Source organism: Poromitra crassiceps (assembly GCF_964638095.1).
Source record: "Poromitra crassiceps genome assembly, chromosome: 8".
NCBI lineage: Eukaryota > Metazoa > Chordata > Actinopteri > Beryciformes > Melamphaidae > Poromitra > Poromitra crassiceps.
The window spans coordinates 1,790,623-1,804,919 of NC_139629.1; the positions used below are offsets into that span (position 1 = coordinate 1,790,623).

The following is a 14,297-nucleotide window of genomic DNA, read 5'->3' on the forward strand; positions in this document are numbered from 1 at the left end:
TCTTCAAGCGTCTTAAAGAAGAGCATGTTGATCTTAGTTCTGACCCTGACATGGGTGGGAGCATGTTGTCCCACGTGGCCGCCTGCTGCCTGCTGTTAATACTTCATGAGGATTGATGTCTGGGAGGTCTGACCTTGTCTAAGGTTTCCTAGTGGAAGCCATGATCTCTTCAGTTTGATGCCCTGTTGGACACACCACTCTCTCCACCTTAAAGCAGCCACTTGCGATGATTACTGGTGTTTGGCTGGTTAAAGACAGCCTTCTTGAGCGATACTAGATAGGAGAACTTTCAGGCATTGCACTTTTAAGTTGCACGTCCTGCGGTTAAGCAGCGCACAAGCCCAAGTTCTGCATGTCCATTACCTTAAGACTTAAGATAATGGACATAGTTGAGACCGTAGATTGGGGAAACGCAGACAAACTTCTTCAGCTTGACAACTTCTTATAGGTTCACCATCAACTTGTTTCTTTATGCTACTCAGAGTTTAACCCTGGCAGTTAATTTGGGACTAGTCATCTAAAATGATGGAACGTTTAGAATGCAGACTCAGGATGTACGGGCATTGTTTCTGCTCCACTACAGTCAATGTAACGCTGGCTGGGCTATAAATGTATGCTTCACTGCTGTAAGGAAATGACTGTCTGTCTGAGCAATCAGCCAGCGATTCCTGTTATTGCTCCTGGTTACTGAGCTGCTAACAAACATGGCCGGGAAGTTCAGTGACTCCGTATGGATGGATACACAAACACAGGAGTCCAGACCACCCATATCATGTATCCTGCTGCTGCTTTTCACCTCCGTCTGGAACCACGATGTGTTGGGTAGTATGGCGAGACGTTGGGTTTATTGAAATCTGGAAAAGCAGAAAGGAGGGAGTTTTATCAATTGACGGGAATAGGCTGATAATGGACTTGTTTATTATCGTTCAGTGTTAACGTTAGAGCAGCAAACCCTCATTTTGTGCCATTTTCCTCTCTTTTATGAGGTAAACCAACCCCGCACAAGCAAAGGTTCAAAGCCTTTTAGGCACTTTTACAAAGTGTGTATGACTCTGTGGTAGTTTGAACCTCTGACACACCCTCAGCATGTAGGCCTTGAACCTCTGACACACCCTCAGCATGTAGGCCTTGAACCTCTGACACACCCTCAGCATGTAGGCCTTGAACCTCTGACACACCCTGAGCATGTAGGCCTTGAACCTCTGACACACCCTCAGCATGTAGGCCTTGAACCTCTGACACACCCTCAGCATGTAGGCCTTGAACCTCTGTCACACCCTCAGCATGTAGGCCTTGAACCTCTGACACACCCTCAGCATGTAGGCCTTGAACCTCTGACACACCCTCACCATGTAGGCCTTGAACCTCTGACACACCCTCAGCATGTAGGCCTTGAACCTCTGACACACCCTCAGCATGTAGGCCTTGAACCTCTGACACACCCTCAGCATGTAGGCCTTGAACCTCTGACACACCCTCAGCATGTAGGCCTTGAACCTCTGACACACCCTCAGCATGTAGGCCTTGAACCTCTGACACACCCTCACCATGTAGGCCTTGAACCTCTGACACACCCTCAGCATGTAGGCCTTGAACCTCTGACACACCCTCAGCATGTAGGCCTTGAACCTCTGACACACCCTCAGCATGTAGGCCTTGAACCTCTGACACACCCTCAGCATGTAGGCCTTGAACCTCTGACACACCCTCAGCATGTAGGCCTTGAACCTCTGACACACCCTCAGCATGTAGGCCTTGAACCTCTGACACACCCTCAGCATGTAGGCCTTGAACCTCTGACACACCCTCAGCATGTAGGCCTTGAACCTCTGACACACCCTCAGCATGTAGGCCTTGAACCTCTGACACACCCTCAGCATGTAGGCCTTGAACCTCTGACACACCCTCAGCAGCATGTAGGCCTTGAACCTCTGACACACCCTCAGCAGCATGTAGGCCTTGAACCTCTGACACACCCTCAGCATGTAGGCCTGTTTAACTGCTTTCCCTGCTCAAATGCAACGGCAGTTTAATGAGAGGATAACTTTGCCAGTTTGGTGTGGTGAGGGAATGGCTGTGTGGCACAGAGTAGTGGTGGAGAGACTCAGGGAAGGAGAGAGAGAGAGAGAGAGAGAGAGAGAGAGAGAGAGAGAGAGAGAGAGAGAGAGAGAGAGAGAGAGAGAGAGAGAGAGAGAGAGAGAGAGAGAGAGAGAGAGAGAGAGAGAGAGAGAGAGAGAGAGAGAGAGAGAGAGAGGCATGTATTTCTAGGATCATGTAAAAGGGCATAGGAATATTTCTTATGTCTATTTGCCTTCCTTACTGTTGGCCACTTGTAATGTCTTGCTGTAAGGCACTCTGGATAAGAGCATCAGCTAAGTGCCTAACATGTAAATGTGATGCAAATGTACAGTAAGGCTACTTTTCTCTGAAACACATAACCCAGATGTAGAGTAAGGCTACTTTCCTCTGAAACACATAACCCAGATGTAGAGTAAGGCTACTTTTCTCTGAAACACATAACCCAGATGTAGAGTAAGGCTACTTTCCTCTGAAACACATAACCCAGATGTAGAGTAAGGCTACTTTCCTCTGAAACGGATAACCCAGATGTAGAGTAAGGCTACTTTCCTCTGAAACGGATAACCCAGATGTAGAGTAAGGCTACTTTCCTCTGAAACGGATAACCCAGATGTAGAGTAAGGTTACTTTCCTCTGAAACGGATAACCCAGATGTAGAGTAAGGCTACTTTCCTCTGAAACGGATAACCCAGATGTAGAGTAAGGTTACTTTCCTCTGAAACACATAACCCAGATTAGGGATGGGCATCGAATTTCGAATTTTCGAATAATCGTTGTTATTATCAAGGTCCACTTTTATTATTGAAATTCGAAATTCGAAAAAAAAAAAAAAAATTTTTTAGTGAAATGTTGCATTGTCTCCCCTGATTCTAAGTATAGTCAAATCGCTTGGTTTGAGCAAGTAAAACAATTTTTATAAGCATTTTAAGCAAGGTTTATGGAAAAATGAATGGCGGATGAAATCCCATGAAGAGGGAGAGGGGGTGACTTTGGCACCCATTTGGCACTCAGACCTGAGCCTACTAAATATTTAATGAACCACTCATGATTGTCAAAACTGTTTTTTATTTTCGAAAATGTCAATGTCATGTAACATGTTCTTTACTTCAGTGGTGCAATGCTTGTTTGAGCTAAAAATCCACAGCAGAAGCTTTTTATATTAATTAATAAAGCCGTAGACTTAGAATCAGGGGAGACAATTCAACATTTCACTCACAAAAAAAAAATTACATTTTTTTTTTTTTTAGTTTTTTTTTTTTTTTCGAATTTCGAATTAAATTCGAATTTGGCCAGCGAATTTCGAATAGTGTTTTTGCTAGAAATGCCCATCCCTAACCCAGATGTAGAGTAAGGCTACTTTCCTCTGAAACACATAACCCAGATATACAGTAAGGCTACTTTCCTCTGAAACTGATAACCCAGATGTAGAGTAAGACTACTTTCCTCTGAAACACATAACCCAGATGTAGGCTACTTTCCTCTGAAACACATAACCCAGATGTAGAGTAAGGCTACTTTCCTCTGAAACACATAACCCAGATGTAGAGTAAGAATACTTCCCTCTGACACACATAACCCAGATGTAGGCTACTTTCCTCTGAAACACATAACCCAGATGTAGAGTAAGGCTACTTTCCTCTGAAACAGATAACCCAGATGTAGAGTAAGGCTACTTTCCTCTGAAACACATAACCCAGATGTAGAGTAAGGCTACTTTCCTCTGAAACACATAACCCAGATATACAGTAAGGCTACTTTCCTCTGAAACGGATGACCCATATGTGAGCTGTGCTTCTAGATGCTCATGTGGTCGTTGTGGCTCTTGTGTTGCAGGGGGCTCGTGTCTGGCTGAGACACAAAGAGCAGCTCCTCCCCTCCACCGTCAGCTCCTGTGACCACGCCTCCCTGGTCCTCACCACCGACTATGGAAAGGTAAGAAGCTCATTCTTTACATTCACAGAGCCAATGATCCACTGTGACCTGTCCCAAACTGTCCTCTGTCAACGATCCACTGTGACCTGTCCCAAACTGTCCTCTGTCAACGATCCACTGTGACCTGTCCCAAACTGTCCTCTGTCAACGATCCACTGTGACCTGTCCCAAACTGTCCTCTGTCAACGATCCACTGTGACCTGTCCCAAACTGTCCTCTGTCAACGATCCACTGTGACCTGTCCCAAACTGTCCTCTGTCAACGATCCACTGTGACCTGTCCCAAACTGTCCTCTGTCAACGATCCACTGTGACCTGTCCCAAACTGTCCTCTGTCAATGATCCACTGTGACCTGTCCCAAACTGTCCTCTGTCAATGATCCACTGTGACCTGTCCCAAACTGTCCTCTGTCAATGATCCACTGTGACCTGTCCCAAACTGTCCTCTGTCTATTCAGTGTATCTGCATCATTTAGCAGCTTTCATTAGTTTAACTCATTGAGTGCCAGCCACTTTTGGAGAACGGACGCTCCCAGTGCCAGAGTTTCAGAGCTTTTTTCAGTGATTTCTCGAGGCCCACAGAATATTGTGTGATATTACTATGTAAACACTGAACACGCAAAAAGAACGATGAGACTCTCTTCTATCATCAGCAAAAACAGGTTTATTGATATAATTTTCCGTTCTTTAGTTATCAGCCGGAGAAGATAGCTTGATTTAACCAAAAACAGCCGTTTTTTTCTAGAAGCTGAGATAATGAGCCTTTTGTGAAATTAAACATTTCAAGCACATCACTGACTCTGAAGCTAATTTTCTGATGTAGTCACACCTCAAAAATAATTTCCTTCAATAAAACAGTGAAGGCCAGGGAATTTTGTTTGGCAGAATAATATTTTTTAGCTGCAACCAGCAGCGCTGGCCCCTGCGTGCGCTGCTGGTTGCAGCTTCTTGCTGGTCTTGATTTGCTGCTGGTGGGCATCGGATATTCTGGCTTGCATTTGCCAATCCTGTCCTGCTGTCTGGGTCAGTGTTGCGTGCTGCTCTGCGTGCCCCCCCCCCCCCCCCTTCAACTGCAAACCCCTCCTCCGTGGGAGTGTCTCTGGTGGCTTTCTGCTGCGTTTGCTGTGCACAGTGAAGGGTGCGCTACATCCAGCTTTTTTACAGCGTTCCGCGTGTGTTTGTCACCGGCTCCCATGCTTCCAGTTGAGAATAATAACAACTCCACGGCTGATCATGCGGATGGGCTGTCACAGCGGACACGGGAGGGGCTCAATTGTGGCAGCAGATTGGCTGCTGCAGGCACAGCTAACGTTATGCTTCATGCATATCGATGCATACGGATGCGATGCGATTTCCGTTTCCCCAACGACTTAACGTATTTGACGTCGATCGACGTCCTTGGCACTCTACGTCACTATTTACTTTGACGTCGATCGACGTCCTTGGCACTCTACGTCACTATTTACTTTGACGTCGATCGCCGTCCTTGGCACTCAATGAGTTAAGGACTCTTTAAGGAGATTTTGCGCTGTGACATAATATGACGTATGTTCCCCCACATCATTTTGTAGGTGCACCTGAAAGCCAGGGAAGTGCTATCTCAAACCACCACTGTTTAGTCTCTCGTGAAGGTCAGACCAATGCATTTCTCCCTGCTGATTTAGACTAAAAGCCAAGGACCTGTAGTGTTACAGCTTACAGGCTACAGCTGATCAAAAAGCATCTCTTGGTCTTACTGCTAAACTATGATTCAGATGCACAGCACAGCACGTATGAGAGGCCGTTTAATATCTTGTACATGACCTCTGACCTCTGGGCTCTGTGATGGGCTCAACACCTAAGAATGGCAGGAATGGGCTCCATGTGACAAGTCACTGGCCTGTGCTTCTCTGTTTGGCTTTACGTGTTGGCCTTTGTGTCTGGAGGAAATCCTGTTCAAGAGGGCAGAGAGAGAGAGAGAGAGAGAGAGAGAGAGAGAGAGAGAGACACAGAGAGAGAGAGAGAGAGAGAGAGAGAGAGACACACACACAGAGAGAGAGAGACAGAGAGAGAGAGAGAGAGAGAGACACACACACAGAGAGAGAGAGACACAGAGAGAGAGAGAGAGAGACACACACACACACACACACACACACACACACACACACAGAGAGAGAGAGACACAGAGAGAGAGAGAGAGACACACACACAGAGAGAGAGAGAGAGAGAGAGAGAGACAGAGAGAGAGAGAGGGGGGGGGGACAGAGAGAGAGAGACACACACACACAGAAGCCCTTTTCCCACATGCGTACCGGAAAATTACCTGTAAGTGAATATCGGACATTTCCCTTCACACTTCGGCTCGCGCATGTGGGAATCTATCAGCGAAATTGCCTGTATGTGGGGGGGGGGGGGGGCAGAGCGAGTGGGGGAGTGACGTGTCGGCAAAACTCTGAATGGTGAAATAAGTTTGCTTGTTTATCCGTTCACCTGCATCGCGTTGAAGCACTTTTTACAGACTGGCTTCATTTGATGTGTCCGGGCTTGCCTTCGCTGTCGGCAACGTAAGCAAAATACTTCCACTTTCGCTTCATGCATTTGCCCTGTCGGGCTGTGACTGAAGGAAGAGGACGGACTGTGGCCAGAGAGCGAGCAGAGAGGAGAGGGGAAAATCAGCACAGCACACCCACACATGAAGCTGACATAGGCTACTGCTCTTATTATCACAAGATCATTTCGCCAGTTTGCTTTAATGTGCGCGAATGATTAGATTATGCCCGCTGGAACATTAAGCAACGTGTGTACACCTCGCCCATGAGAGTGTCGCGGAAAATGACTGCACCCGTTTCTCACTAGTATCCGCTAAAGCGCATACCGCTCTTCTGACAGGCTGGAAAGTGGTGAAATCTCCGCGACGACGGGGTCGCGCTTATACCGGCACGGCGCCGTTCTCACATGCAGGCATTAGACCACGTACCGGTCATTTTGCGGTACAAAGCGCATGTGGGAAAAGGGCTAGAGAGAGACACACAGAGAGAGAGAGGGGGGGGGCAGAGAGAGAGAGAGACAGAGAGAGAGAGAGAGAGAGAGACAGAGAGAGAGAGAGAGAGAGACACAGAGAGGGGGGGGCAGAGAGAGAGAGAGACACAGAGAGGGGGGGGACAGAGAGAGAGAGACACACAGAGAGAGAGAGAGAGACACACAGAGAGAGAGACACACACACACACACACACACACACACACACACACAGAGAGAGAGAGAGAGAGAGAGAGAGACACAGAGAGAGAGAGAGACAGACAGAGAGAGAGAGAGAGAGAGAGAGAGAGAGAGAGAGAGAGACACAGAGAGAGAGAGAGAGAGAGAGGGGGGGGGGGGGGCAGAGAGAAAGAATGGTGGTGATGAAAGGGTAAAAAATAGCTTCCAATTCAAATGTCTGGGGATCAGATGTCATCTAGAGGAAAATGAGTTCACTTCTAGAGGAAAGCCTTTGTATTGAAGTAGTGTTAGCAGTACGTAGCCTCCGCTATCTCCAAGCGCTCACTGATCGTCCATGGTCATGGTCATGGTCATGGTCATCGTCATGGTCATGGTCATGGTCATGGTCAGGGTCTGGGGAAGGAACAGGGAGAGGCCCAATATCCAACCCCGTCCACACAGGAGGACCATGACCTATCGCATCACTTCCACATCCAGCCTCTGTCATGCAGCTGTCATCCTAACCACAACTCAAAACCCTGTGTTCTTCTGATGCCTCCCTAAACACCACAACTACGATACGATACGATACGATACGATACAACTTTATTGTCAGCTTACACTGAAATTTGTTTTGCCTCCATGGCATAACTCAAACCCCTGTGTTCTTCTGATGCCTCCATAACCACAACTCAGAACCCTGTGTTCTTCTGATACCTCCATAACCACAACTCAGAACCCTGTGTTCTTCTGATACCTCCATAACCTCAACTCAGAACCCTGTGTTCTTCTGATACCTCCATAACCACAACTCAGAACCCTGTGTTCTTCTGATACCTCCATAACCACAACTCAGAACCCTGTGTTCTTCTGATACCTCCATAACCTCAACTCAGAACCCTGTGTTCTTCTGATGCCTCCCTAAACACCGCAACTCAAAACCCTGTTCTTCTGATGCCTCCATAACCACAACTCAAAACCCTGTGTTCTTCTGATGCCTCCATAACCACAACTCAAAACCCTGTGTTCTTCTGATGCCTCCCTAACCACCACAACTCAGAACCCTGTGTTCTTCTGATGCCTCCATAACCACAACTCAGAACCCTGTGTTCTTCTGATGCCTCCATAACCACAACTCAGAACCCTGTGTTCTTCTGATGCCTCCATAACCACAACTCAGAACCCTGTGTTCTTCTGATGCCTCCATAACCACCACAACTCAAAACCCTGTGTTCTTCTGATGCCTCCATAACCACAACTCAGAACCCTGTGTTCTTCTGATGCCTCCATAACCACAACTCAGAACCCTGTGTTCTTCTGATGCCTCCACACATACTGAGTGAGCTTATTCTCATCTGTCGTGGGAAACTTGGAGTCGGTTTGTTTTTAATGATCCACATTCAGATAGCATCAACACATTCAGATAGCATCAACACATTCAGATAGCATCAACACATTCAGATAGCATCAACGCTGTAGCACAAAATATGAGAGATATCATTCATCCTGCATGCATGTGGCTGAAAGCCATGTATTTCAAGGTCTGAGGTTATGCGATGAGATGAGCAGAGGCTCTTGTTTGGACCCTGCAGACCGACATCTTCAGCAGAGTCAGTGAAACCCCCCGAGGAGAAGCATCTGACATGGCTCCCATTCATAAAGGCAGCTTTATTACCTGTGTCTGGGTCCAGCAGAGTGTAGCTGTGCTTTACGGTGTGTGTTTCCACATCAGCTCAATTGGTCTGGTAAAATACACCAGACGTAAGAGCTCTTTAATAACATTAAGGTGGTGATACCCTCTTACTTACTCCAGTGCAGAGTGCAGTGTCTGCTATTATACTGTACAGGCTATACTATACCCAACTGTCTGCTGCCAGGCAGGTTACCATGGCGATGACAGTAGAGACCATGTATGGCACAACTGATAGGACACGTTAATTAGCAAGTACACAATAGTTTATCTCGGAGGCATGTGCATTATATATGTTTCCTGGGCCCAGGGCATGGTGCTGTGCTGTGGTGCAGGGCATGGTGCTGTGCTGTGGTCCAGGGCATGGTGCTGTGCTGTGGTCCAGGGCATGGTGCTGTGCTGTGGTCCAGGGCATGGTGCTGTGCTGTGGTCCAGGGCATGGTGCTGTGCTGTGGTCCAGGGCATGGTGCTGTGCTGTGGTCCAGGGCATGGTGCTGTGCTGTGCTGTGGCCCAGGGCATGGTGCTGTGCTGTGGTCCAGGGCATGGTGCTGTGCTGTGCTGTGGTCCAGGGCATGGTGCTGTGCTGTGGTCCAGGGCATGGTGCTGTGCTGTGGTCCAGGGCATGGTGCTGTGCTGTGGTCCAGGGCATGGTGCTGTGCTGTGCTGTGGTCCAGGGCATGGTGCTGTGCTGTGGTCCAGGGCATGGTGCTGTGCTGTGCTGTGGCCCAGGGCATGGTGCTGTGCTGTGGTCCAGGGCATGGTGCTGTGCTGTGCTGTGGTCCAGGGCATGGTGCTGTGCTGTGGTCCAGGGCATGGTGCTGTGCTGTGGTCCAGGGCATGGTGCTGTGCTGTGCTGTGGTCCAGGGCATGGTGCTGTGCTGTGGTCCAGGGCATGGTGCTGTGCTGTGGTCCAGGGCATGGTGCTGTGCTGTGGTCCAGGGCATGGTGCTGTGCTGTGGTCCAGGGCATGGTGCTGTGCTGTGGTCCAGGGCATGGTGCTGTGCTGTGGTCCAGGGCATGGTGCTGTGCTGTGGGCCTCCTCTTCATATTTATTAGGGATGTCAATTTTCGGTTAATTTCACTTTCGATTAACCGACGCTAATAATCGATTAACCTATCGGTTAATTCATAATTTTTTAATATTAAATTTTTTTTTTTTTTTTTTTTTTTTTGTCTATTTACTCAATGAGCTCATGCCCAAACAAGGCGTGTCTATTTAGATGCTGAAATGTTAATGCTTTTTGTGTTAGAATTTCTAACACAAAAAGCATTAACAAGCATTAACAAAAAGCATCAACATTTCAACACAAATTCTTTTTGTGTTAGAATTTCGTGTGTGTGTCTGTGTGTGTGTGCTCTCACATCCATCTGCAGTGTCAGAGGTGGATGTGGAGATGTATTGTGGCAGCTAGGGATGTCAACGGTTAACCGTTAATCGATTAACCGTCGCTAACGTCGTTGTTCGGTTATTGCTGTCGGTCTATCAGTTAATATATATTTTTTATTTTTTTATTTATTTTTGTCTATTTACTCAATGAGCTCATGCCCAAACAAGGCGTGTCTATTTAGATGCTGAAATGTTAATGCTTTTTACATACATCACATTATTCTAACACAAAAAGAATTTGTGTTGAAATGTTGATGCTTTTTGTTAATGCTTGTTAATGCTTTTTGTGTCCACATGCCTGGTGTGACAACCAACATGTTCTCAGCTCATATGTGAAGCACAGGCTGTATGAGAAGCAGACAGCGTCTGCACACAATGTGCTCTCAGTCACACTCCAAAACCTAATAACCACATGTGATCTATCATGTGATCTCATGTAATATATAAATATTAGGGATGTCAACGGTTAACCGTTAATCGATTAACCGTCGCTAACGTCGTTGTTCGGTTATTGCTGTCGGTCTATCAGTTAATATTAAAAAAAAAAAAAAAAAAAAAAAAAAAATTTTTTTTTTTTTGGTCTATTTACTCAATGAGCTCATGCCCAAACAAGGCGTGTCTATTTAGATGCTGAAATGTTAATGCTTTTTGTGTTAGAAATTCTAACACAAAAAGAATTTGTGTTGAAATGTTGATGCTTTTTGTTAATGCTTGTTAATGCTTTTTGTGTTAGAAATTCTAACACAAAAAGCATTAACATTTCAGCATCTAAATAGACACGCCTTGTTTGGGCATGAGCTCATTGAGTAAATAGACAAAAAAAAATATATATATATAAAAAAATTATGAATTAACCGATAGGTTAATCGATTATTAGCGCCGGTTAATCGAAAGTGAAATTAACCGAAAATTGACATCCCTAGTGGCAGCATGGCCCCTGTGGGGCTGTAGTGTTTAGTTTGACCACTCAGCCTGCAGACTGACAGGAGCAGGAGGACCAGAGTGTCTTCTTCACCATCATCATCTTCTTCTCTAGTCTTTAACTCGCTGAGCTGAGCTGCCTCCTGTCACATCAACCATCATATCACCGTGCATCACGCTCTTGTTCTTGGGGACGGCGCGCGCTTGAAGAAGACCAGTAAGGCTAGAGTGCCAAGAGTGGACTTGCTGAGAGCGAAATATTAGAGGCCGACCGATACTGGATTTTTTAGGCCGATGCCCATACCGATATTACGGTGGGTTCACACCGACGACCCAAGCCTTGCCTATGCCTTGCCTTTACCCACGCTTTTTAATAGGCGTCCGTTTTAGTCAACGAGGCTGTGTACACCGGGCGCCTGAGCGTGAACCCTGCATGTACCCACGCCTTGCCTGTGCCTTGCCGATTTTATCGAATAGGCGTGAGTTCTATTTTGAAGCCGACAAGGCGCGTGCAGGCAGGCTTCTTCTGTCAAGCCATGAAAGAAAAACGCACAATATCCGTCGGAAATTGCAAAGTCAACTGAATTTCAAAATAAAATGGAGTTACTACAACATGTTGAGCAGAGAGACAGAGAGATTGACGGGTGGCTATCACGTGGGGCTTTCTCCCCGTCGGCAAACAAATCTTCATGAGAGAGAATAGCGACCGAAGAAGCAAGATGGACAATGTTGTTGTGCCAGCACATATTCTTGCAAGATCACCTCTCTAAAATGTCCGACTATAGTCAGACCTGGTTATACATATCCAGCATCAATAGAACATTAAATATATCAGATTTATTTTACCTAGAGGCTACCCATGACAATTCTGGACAACACGTGAAAAAATACAGTCGGGAGAGAGGAGAGGCGCTTGTGACTTGGCTCCAGGTTCGGCGTGCAAAAGGCGTGCGGTGTGATCGCAAAAGCGTGTAACAGGTTCACGCCCAGCTCGGCGTAGGCGTGGGTTGAGGCAAGGCGTAGGTTGTCTGTGTGAACGAAGCGTAAGGGAGTAAAAAAAATACGATATCGATATATCGATATTCTTATATTATACACATTATATTACACAATGTTTTTGCAATGATCCCTCAAATATGAAACACTTGACAAAGATATGACTTGAGATATGTAACGTAGGCAGGATATTTTACAGCTTAAGTTATCAATAAACTTTATTGTCCAAAATTACATCAATGCAATGAAACAGTAAACTTCACTGGGAATTTAATAATTATAAATAACTAGAAATAGAAAAACACAAATAGAATATAAAATATAACTTGAGTTCAGGAAAAATATCAAATATATACACAATAACATGCTGTCTACGACTTAAAAAATACAAAATAAAGAAATATCGGTATCGGCCAACATATTGGCCGATACCGATTTATCGGTTATCGGCCGATAATATTGGTGGACCGATATATCGGTCGGGCTCTACTAAATAGGGGGTGTGTGTGTTTTGTGTTTGTATGCGTGCGTCCATCTGTGTGTGTGTGTGTGTTTGCGTGTGCGTGTGCGTGTGCGTGTGTGTGTGTGTGTGTTGTGAGTCCAGATGGCACCAGCTGGATTGACAGTGAGTTATCCCCAGAGGGGCGCACAAGTAAAGAAAAGCAGGGCGAGGTGCAGTGCTGTCACCTGAACAGCAGGGCAAGGTGCAGTGCTGTCACCTGAACAGCACGACTGATGTCGTCATGATCTTACTCAATGCATTGCCTTTAATTGATTTTGTCAATACAGATGAGATGTTTCATCATTACCCAGCATGCATCATGTGGCTCATGTTACTCTCCACAGTAACTGCAGGCAGGTCTCATTTAGAGGGGAACACGAGGCACATGGTAACACATGGCACATGGTAACACATGGCACATGGTAACACATGGTAACACATGGCACATGGTAACACATGGCACAGGGTGGCACATGGTAACACATGGCACATGGTAACACATGGCTAGGGATGGGTACCGAACTCGGTACTTTTACAGGCACCGACCGAATTACGTCGGTACTGCCCCGTACCAGTTCACATAAAAACGAACGGTACCAAATTTCGGTACTTGAACGCATCTGAGTAATAGAAAGAGAGTGGTGAAAATAGAAATTCCGACGGAACCTTAAGGCAACACGCGAGAGCGCGTTACGTCAGTACGTCACTCTGGTTCTGAAAGCAAAACAGGACCAGCCGAAAGCTGTGGCTACACTTTACCAAGATAGACTCAGACAACACTGGTTGCAACATGTGTGATGTGAATTGCAAAGCTGGCCAGGGAAACACCTCAAACTTGAGGAAGCATGGTCAAACACAAGATATATTTAGCTAAATGCTGAAGACTGTAACGTCTTAGATAGGCTGAGGGTGAATGAAGCAGATAGCCTACCGCACCGGAGCTAACGTTAGCAGCACCTCCTCAGCTGTAACGTTGAGAGAGGCATCGACTTCTACAACATCAAGTAACGTTATTTAATTAGCTAGCATTAGCTGGATAAGTTGTTTCACTGCCGTTGTGGTTGTTAGATAACGGGGCTTTTCACTGTCTTCACAACGACTGCAAACGTTACTACGTTAAACGTTAAACGCTAACGTTACTCTTGCTGCAGTAATTGTCAAGGGTTCAACAGAATGTATTTCCTCAGCCTGTATAGTAGCTATCAACATGAAATAAAAAGCATTTGAGAGCTTAAACCCGTGGGTTTTTATTTGGAAGGGTTACATTTGCCATAATCTTTATTAACATTTCTTAAAATGCATTAGAATATTTTAATTTTTAATTTTTGGGGTTAAAGATAAAACATTTTTTAATGAACATTAGGGCAAATATAATACGAAAAGCCAAAGGGTTAAGCTCTCAAATGCTTTTTATTTTATGTTTCTATGTGCTACAGAGCCTGAGATATGAAGGCTTTAGTGAATACCGATGGCTCTCTCTGAGAAGTTTGGATTATTATTTTTTTTACAACTGTAATTTTTTTTGTTATTAGAGCGTGTAAAGTACCGAAAATGGTACCGTTTTGGGTACCGTACCGAATTCCAGGTACCGGTATCGTACCGGTATCGGTTCAAA

The 14,297-nt window shown here is 45.9% G+C and overlaps 1 protein-coding gene across 1 annotated transcript in view; it reads left to right on the plus strand.

The window, feature by feature from the left end:
- LOC310781627 (unconventional myosin-X-like) overlaps positions 1-14,297 on the plus strand; it is a gene marked incomplete at both ends in the record, with an annotated part of 104,651 nt that overhangs the window by 30,326 nt on the left and 60,028 nt on the right. The window contains one exon of the mRNA XM_083642229.1: positions 3,913-4,011. Within this exon, the coding sequence (XP_083498355.1) occupies positions 3,913-4,011 (99 nt within the window). The remainder of the gene's footprint in view (positions 1-3,912; positions 4,012-14,297) is intronic.